The sequence below is a fragment of the Carlito syrichta genome, unplaced genomic scaffold (assembly GCF_000164805.1).
Source record: "Carlito syrichta isolate Samal-C Ts95f unplaced genomic scaffold, Tarsius_syrichta-2.0.1 Scaffold288979, whole genome shotgun sequence".
In the NCBI taxonomy this organism is placed as follows: Eukaryota; Metazoa; Chordata; class Mammalia; order Primates; family Tarsiidae; genus Carlito; species Carlito syrichta.
Genome location: NW_007233075.1, coordinates 506,921 through 515,545, shown reverse-complemented (window position 1 = coordinate 515,545; position 8,625 = coordinate 506,921). Strand labels below are relative to the sequence as shown.

Below are 8,625 nucleotides of genomic sequence, written 5' to 3'. Positions count from 1 at the left end.
CTCTTCCAAGTAGCTGGAACTACAGGTGCGCACTACCATGCCCGGCTCATTTTGATTTATTGTAGAGATGAGGTCTCACCAAGTTGCCGAGGCGGGTCTCGAACCCGTGGGCTCAGGCAATCCACTCACCTCAGCCTCCCAGACGCGCGGGATTACAGGCTGAGCCACCGAGCCCGGCTCAGTCTACTGTTTTAACACGCGCATCATGTTAGCTTAGTTTAGCTGCCATGAGGACCAAAAAGCTCATTTTATCATTATCGTGTTGATGTATTTTGACATCATCAATAGTTTTCACCTTGGCATTCTGACACTATTCCTCCAACTTTTCTGAGAATTCTGTGTACTTTGCTGGTTCTTTCAATTTTGCTAACCCTAACTGTGGCTTTCTCCCAGGCCTCTGACTCCAGCATGGTGGTAGCCACAGCAGCATTAGCAAGGGGTGTCTAAGAAAGAGGTTTATCACTGGAAATAACACCTGAACAGTAAAGGATACTAGAAATGCTTCTCAAATAAAGTCTCTCCTCATTGCTGGTCTTAGGAGACCTGTGTTTCATTTATCAAGGAGCATGTTAATTTTCCTATAGCTCTGGACATGGGAAGATTGTTGCCCTGTCCCACTCTGCCTCTCTCTCTGTGTGCTCAAATTCCTTACCTTGACTTCCTTATCTGTGAAGCAATAGTAATATCTCCCTTTTAGACTTGTTAGAGAATAAAATGAAATATAAAGCTCATTTCATAGTACTTGGTAAAGTCAAAGCTTGGTACTTGGTACCTCTTTATATAATGACTCAAGGGATCACTCCCTACTTGATGTAATGCCTCTGTGACTCAAGGATTCGTTCTACAAGAAGAGTATACAAGAGGGGACCCCCCCGCCCAAAAACCCAGAATTTTTTTGGAGAGTGGGCCCTTGGTAGTACAGGCTTTCCCTGCTAAGTAAGTGTTCTCGAAACCCATCAGCATCAGTGTACCAGCTAGTATTGTTGTGAGAGGTTTTGTTTGGCTTCAGTGAAATTTTTTTTTTTTTTTTTTTGAGATTCTTTCAACATGTTTGCCCATTTCATAATGGATGATTTATGAGTGCACCTGCCCACATCTCACTGAGTTTTTGGCCAAAAATGGCATGATCCCTGTGTCCCACTCTCCTATTCACCTGATCTCCCTCTGAGTGACTGCTTTGTTTCCCTATATAAAAAAAGTTCTCAGAGAGAAATGTTTTACTAAAGTGAAAGAGGTGAAACAAAAAATGGCAGAAGCACTAAAAGGCATCAAAACTGACAAGTTCAGAAACTATTTTGATAAGAGGAAAAAAGCATCTCAATAGGTGTATTACATTAAACGGAGAGTATTTTGAAGGTTACTGAAGTTTAAACATGTAAGAATAAATACATCGTTTTTAATAAATAAATTCTGGAATTTTGGGGGGTTCCCCCATACATTTCTTTTCTAGACATTTTCCTATTACATAATAATTTTTCTTTATATATTTGTCTCCTGATAAACAATGAGTACCTTGAAGGCAGGGTATCTGTTCTACTCATCTGTGTATACCCAGTGATCAAGTTGGTGCCTGGCACTTAGTATGCCATCAATAAATGATAGGCTGATTCAACTGGCTTGTCATAGGAAATAAGTAGGAAATTATTCAATATATACTTGATAAATTTACAAAATATTTTCACTTTATGAATAATCTTAAACGGGGTGTCCAACATTTTGGCTTCTCTGGGCCACATCAAGTAACCTATTGTCTTCTGTGGGCCACATCTAATAAAGAAGAATCTCCTTGGGCCACACATAAATTATATAATATAGTTAATGCTTATACATAATAAGACTTTAAAAAATATTTTTATTATAAAGTTTAGAAAAATGAAAATAATATAAAACTAGTGGGAAATGTGACCATGTTTTTGAAAAACTAATCTATCAATATCTGGTTCAAAGGAAGTGGCCACAATTCTTTGTGAATTCTCAAGGTGTTCATCAGAAATGTTTGTTTGAATTTTGCTCTTTGTGTGCTTCATAAAGAAAAACAGTCACTCACAAATATACGTCCTGCCAAAAAGTGATGTCATGAATAACATGTGATTGTGAACTTCAAAAATGGGACTATGCATGGGGTCACAAAGAAAATAAATGCTAAAAAACACATGATGTTAAAAGATTTTGTGGGGCCATATTACTAGCTGACCTGGGTTGCACGTGGCTCATGGGCCACAAGTTGAACATGCCTGATCTAAAGCAAAAAGAAAAATAGGAAGCAATAACAACTTGCTTTTCAAGTGGTACTGACAGGGCCATGTCGGAAGAGCTTGTTTAGAGTTGTTGCACTCTAGAGCTGATGGCAACTTTACCGTTCCATCAGGCCTAGCTTGTCTCCCAATGTAATGTTCCTCATGACTCTTCCTGGAAAGTTTATAAGAAGTCTCTTCAGGACTGGGCAGCCTAATTTCTACAGTTTTTTCTTGTGTTGAGCCCAATGCTGTGCCCATTTCAGATGTGAAGGCAGAAGAAGCAAGGGACTCCCCCCTTACATTAGAGCTATCATGTATCTCCATTTTGCCACTTCTTCACCCAAGTGACATTTGGAAATCTTGCATTCCTTGTATATAACTTACTTATCCTTAGATTTCTAGAGAAACTAGAAAGTTTTGGTGAATTTTTCTGTTAATGATGGTACTTGGGGCCTTAAGAACACAGAGGAGATAAACACAGCTTATTACAAAAGCAAGTAGAAAATGACTTCAAATATGGTAGTAGAAAACAAGTTTCTCTTAATTAAATAGGTGATTTTACTTTTTCTATTGTAAAGACATTAATATCTCTTTAAAAATCATGCACCACCACTGTACTTGGATCTAAAATAAATTCAGAGTGGGGAAAACATACCTAGATTTGGAACAAACTTTCATTTCTTCACCCATGAAGCAAGTGTCAATCACACGCTTACCATATTCTACGTGTGCACTTTGCCTAAATCAACATAATCTGAGAATCATTAAATTCTATCTAGCTATTTGATTTAGAAATTCAATTGTTCTGATAGATAACTGCTTTCCCCAATCACCACATTGATTTTAAGCTAAAAAAAGGAAGTAATATTGATGATTAAAAAAAAAAAGAGATGTGTATTTTGTGTGTGCATAAGTCTAGACACAATTTCTAGAGAAGTTTTCTACAATACAATCAAGAAGAGGTAGATGCATTCTACTCTGGGTGGCATCTGCTCTGGGTGGCATCAAAATTGACAAGTTCAGAAACTGAGCAGAGGAAAAAGCATCTCAGTAGGTGCATTAAACGGAGAGTACTTTGAAGATGATTCAATGTCTGCTGTGATAATTGTCTTCCATAGCTCTCAAGAAACACAGCTGACCTTTGCTGCAAGTTTCTGAGTTTATAATGCATATGTTGTGTGCTTTAAATACCAGGTGTCACAAGAGTCCTCCATTCCAAGTGATTTCACCTGACCTTTCCCTAGTATGCCATTCATGGGAGTATGATCCCTGCTTTCATTTAAATGTGTGACATGTATAAATGATTTCAGCTCATCCCTTTTACTTTTTATACTACAATACTAAAAAAAGGTATCGTATATATTTCTGGTTTCTGAGGTAAATTCATACTGGAACACTTATTTACATCTTATTATATAGAAACAGCAAGGACACTTCTAATCCAAGTGTAAGAAATAAACTACTCTCCTTGATTTTAAAAATACAAAGAAAGAATTCATACTTACATAATTAGCTTAGTTATTAAAATGTATCAATATGAGATTCTTTTAAACTTATTTTCTGCTGTAATTTATTTATAGTGCAAATCATCTAAACATATAGCTATTTGTAATATAAAACATCAAGACCAGTATGCTTTTATCTGTGCATTTTGAAATGAGATCTGTGTTCCTTAAGTTTATTCCTCCTCAAATACTACAAAACTAACTCTTAAGTCAGACTCTACTTTTTTAAAGGATTAAAAACTAATACTAATAATAGTCTGGGAATGATAAAAGTTTGAGGAGCAGCTAGCTGGAAAAAAAAAAGGTGAACTGAATAAAGAATAATAATTAAATTACAGCCATGAAATTTTGGATGTTTAAAATGTGCTATTAAGAAAATCTTTCGAAAAAAATGCTTTATGTTCTGCACAGCCATACTGGTGGCTTCGTCTATTAAAGTCCAAAAGAACATTTAGTCAATGAAGTTGTCTGTGGAACTTAAAAATTCTAACTGCTATTAATAGCTTAATGGTTGGTCTGAATATGATTAGAAATAGGTAAACATAACTTAAATGACAGTTTTATAAAATCTTAAGAAGATACACCAGAAGGAGTGGTGCCTAAATGGAAGACACCACCATGTACCTTCCAGGACACCATCTGCTCCTTTTTCTTTGGAACTACATTGAAAGAGTGGGGTTTTCATGTAATGTGGCATCTCTGAAAAATTTAGCTCTATGAGCTTCATGTTTCAATATGGTTAATGCATATTATTGTATGTTGGTTAGAAACATACAATGCACATATATTATACAAACATTCAATGAAACCTACATATTACTGTATGTAGGTCTAAGTAACATTACATGGTTGTTGAGTCCTGAATTCTTTGACCCCTTTGGGATCACAACAAAATACCAGTTTATTTTTTTAAGTAAAAATATAAAGCAAGCTCCTAAAAATGTCACTTATAATGCTCTTCTTAGAAGGGAAAATAAATAAGTTTATTTTAACCCACTTATGCTAGCCTCTGACTCGTGAGGTAGAAATGCAAAATTCCATATTTTGAATTAGTTTATTTGAACTACAACATTATAAAATTAACTTCTGCCCAAAGCAATCTTCCCAAGAGAGATTAAAGTATATTTTAGCTAAAATAAATGATGTCCTGGACAGCATGCTTAAAATGTCACCAACAGTGGGGTCGGGCTCAGCCTCAGAGTCCACTTCTGGGAAATCCTGACAGAGAAGTCGGCTAATGTCTGATGTCTACTGGTAGTATTATACTTGTTCAGTAAGATCCACTTAAATGTTTATTTTTAAGTGGTTCTCTCTTGTTTTCCTAGTCTATAAAGAAATATGGTGGTATATAATAAATTGTAAATGGCATTACTTAAAAGATTTATAGAAATATATTTTGTACTTATTCTATTCAATTGGTTTTTATTTAACCTAACCACTTCCTCAGCATAACTAAGAAAAGTGTAACAATTATCAACTTCTGGTAAATACTCTAATGATGTCTATACAGTGTACTTTCTCAAATAAGCCAAGGCATATGTAGTAGCACCCTGCTAAAGTATGTGGACTTATCAGAAATGTTGTCCTCAAGAGCCTAACACCTACGTCACATGGAGATTTCAATGCATCTGCTCAAAGCCAGCAAGGGACACGTCTGTTTACAGAAGATGACAGCAGACAGCTCAGTATCAGCTTTCAGACCGAGTGTTTACCTGTGGTCCTAAGGGCACCATTCCTCGAGGAGGAGTCATTCTCTGCATCGGCCCACCCATATTTGGATGTCCTGAAAAGAGTAGGCCCATGTTAGCAATGTAGGAGCCCAAGTGCTGACCGGGGGCAAGCACCTCCCCATGCTGGGTGCTCCTTCCAGCATCTTACTCGCCATGTGCTGAGTGACCCTGGCTCACCTTGGCCCCTATAGCCACCTTTCTACCTGCCACCACTCCCTACCCACTCTCCACTCATATCTCCATAGAAATCTTCCTGTTCTGTGCTAAACTACTTTTTCTATGCCTTGTGCTCCTCACTCTGTGGGATAGCGTAGACACTGCCCATATCTGTAGCATCTCAATTATCCCTCTGGAAGGGATTGTTAACCTCCTCAGGCCATCTGCTGCTTGGCCCTCCCTCCTGCTCATCCACCAGTGGATCAGCCCTCTATCCCAGAAAGGTAGAAAGGACATGAGCGATAAAACCACTACTTGATAGAGATTATGGAAAAGCTGTTAGAAGTTACGAATTTTAATTTTAAAATACGGGGTTCGGATCTTTATGTGTTCTCTGTCTCATGTTATTACAACCCTCACTACCATATATAATTAAGAGCTGAAAACAAATTGTTTGACCATATTATCTGCAAAAATGTAACTGGTATAATTATGGAAGATTTATGCAAAATAAAATTTTCCTTTAAAAATAAAGGATTTCCTCTCTGGTATGCACATCAGTTTTATTTCTACTTTAATCACCTTGTTGTCGAGTTGGGTCCATTCCACTGGGGAGTAATGGCTGACTTCCTGGGACACCGCCAAGTGCCTGGCAAGTTAGTAAGACAAAACAAAAAAGCAACGTTGTCAATATATGTAAAATAAGTGTTTTAACAATTTCCTTTTAAATTCCTGTGTCATAATTACAGAATGCATTTGGGTATTTCTCAAGATTTCTTAAGTTTCACACTCATTTATGAGTTTTACAGGTCAGTATACTGTGTATAAGTTCTTACTTCTAAAAAGATCCTACTTTGTCCAACTTTGTGTCAAATAAAATAAGTATTTCTGGGGGGAAAAAGTCTACATAAAAACTGTCCTACTTCTTCCTGATAAGTATAATGCCCTTTCCAAGAATTAATTTACTAAGGGTACTGGAATAATTAATTTTGTTTCTTAAATGTAAGCTCTTTAATTCTACAGAATATCTTACTCATTGGGGATTACAATAGCAGAGGGACTAAATGCCAAGGGACCAATGAATGTTTCTTTTTGTAGTTATATTTTTCCTAAGAAATTATTTAGAAAAATAACACTTCAATTAAGCTTAAGTAATTTGGCTGTATGGAAAAAAGGGAAATAGAAAAAGATAGATATTAACGTAACAGGGTTTGTTTTCTGCAAAGTGCAAAACAGACAGGGTTTGTTTTCTGCTGAACCACAAGTTTCTAATAATTGCTGAGCAGGACTTAGAGCTAGATTAAGGTACAAATGATTTAAACCTGCTGATCCTATAAATATATATGTATGCATGTATATAGAAAATGCTGGCAATTGGTGAAGATTTCTATAAAGATTCACTAATTTAACTTAAAGTAGCAAAGTCCTGTCTAATAAGTTCAAATATCTCAATATTTAACATGACATGATGCATATATCCAGATCAGATCTGTTAACTGTCATCACATGGGATGCAATGCAGAGTGGCCACTTCTCAGGCCATATTGGCACTTCTCTGACTGTTCTGCTCCCAAGTATACCAGCACATGTGTGGAGTTCCGCTAGGATGGTCTGTTGCCTGCTACTCCCCAGCCTAATGTCTTGCCACTGCCACACTCACATTCAGACTTCCAGTCACACCAAACTTATTCCAGTTTTTTCTATTCATGCATTCAATCAATGATATCTAAATGTCAACCATTAAAAACAAGACAAAATTAAAACTACACTTAAGAATGTCTCTTCTCAGGGAGCTCAAAGACCCTTCAGTAGCTGCCATTGAAATTGTCTAGATCTCAGTTTAGGGATAACTTTCTAACAAAATTCTTCCCTATAGCTTCAGTCTGGGATAAGTCCTCTATCTATCTATCTATCTATCTATCTATCTATCTATCTATCTATCACAATAATAATTTCAAATTCAAAGAAAAACTGCACAAATAGTGCAGAGAATTCCCACGTACCTTGGCCCAGATTCCCCACTTGTTAACATTTCATCACATCTGCCCCAGCCTCCTTCTCCCTCCTTCTCTGTAAATACATACTTATTATCATAAGTCTTTTGTGGAACAGCTTACCCACAAATACTGCAAGGCACAGTTCCCTAGACAAGACATATTCCCATGCAACGACCACACAACCTTTGATGTCAGGAAGTCAACATAAATATATTACTACTGTCTAGACTTCATTTAAATCTTGTCATTTGTCTCAATAATGTTTCCTTTTCCTTTTGGGTGCCAGACCATTTTGCAAGGGACAGTTGTCATGTCTCTTCCTTCTCTTCTAAGCAGGACCAATTCCTGTTCTTCTATCAACAACATCCCATCTATCACGTTCTCAACAGTTGAGAACAGGCTTTAACTTCTACAGGATGACCGTATGATGTTTCTGGATGATCTAGATTCAGGTCATATTCCTCAGCATGATACCACAGACATGATGCTACTCTCTTCTCTGTGTCCTGTCAGAGGACCCCTGATGTTGACTCCCCCTACTGTGGGCAATGCTGACCTTCATCACTTGATTGTGTTGCTGGCTGCAGGTTCTACACAATAAGGTCACTGTTTTGATTCCTTTTAGCATTAGTGCTATTCTGAGACTGTCAATTCCCCATTCTTCATCAATCTTTATCAACCCATTGGCCATAACCTTCACTAATTCCCAATGCCAGTGACGGTCACAGAGATATTCCCTGCCTGTCACTCCTCCTGTGTCTGCTAGTTGGCATTTCACTGTAACGAAGAGCTTTCCTTTTTTTACTTATTTACCTACTTACTCAGAGATTCCCATTTTACTCAATGGGTTGTAATCTATTATTATCATCACTTATTTCTATATTCAAATTATTCCAGATTTGGACAGTGAGAAGTGGCTAGTGTATGTGTGTGTGTGTGTGTGTGTGTGTGTGTATGTGTGTGTGTATAATACACCGTCATGGGTTTTTTAATATTTTCT

The 8,625-nt window shown here is 37.0% G+C and overlaps 1 protein-coding gene across 2 annotated transcripts in view; it reads right to left on the bottom strand.

Annotated features, from left to right (window-relative positions):
• Positions 1-8,625, bottom strand: part of SSBP2 (single stranded DNA binding protein 2) — a 200,490-nt gene that overhangs the window by 43,055 nt on the left and 148,810 nt on the right. For both annotated transcript variants that reach the window (XM_021710439.1, XM_021710440.1), the window contains 2 exons: positions 6,211-6,277; positions 5,455-5,525 (listed from right to left, as the gene is read on the bottom strand). In XM_021710439.1, coding sequence (XP_021566114.1) covers positions 5,455-5,525; positions 6,211-6,277 — 138 coding nt within the window. The remainder of the gene's footprint in view (positions 1-5,454; positions 5,526-6,210; positions 6,278-8,625) is intronic.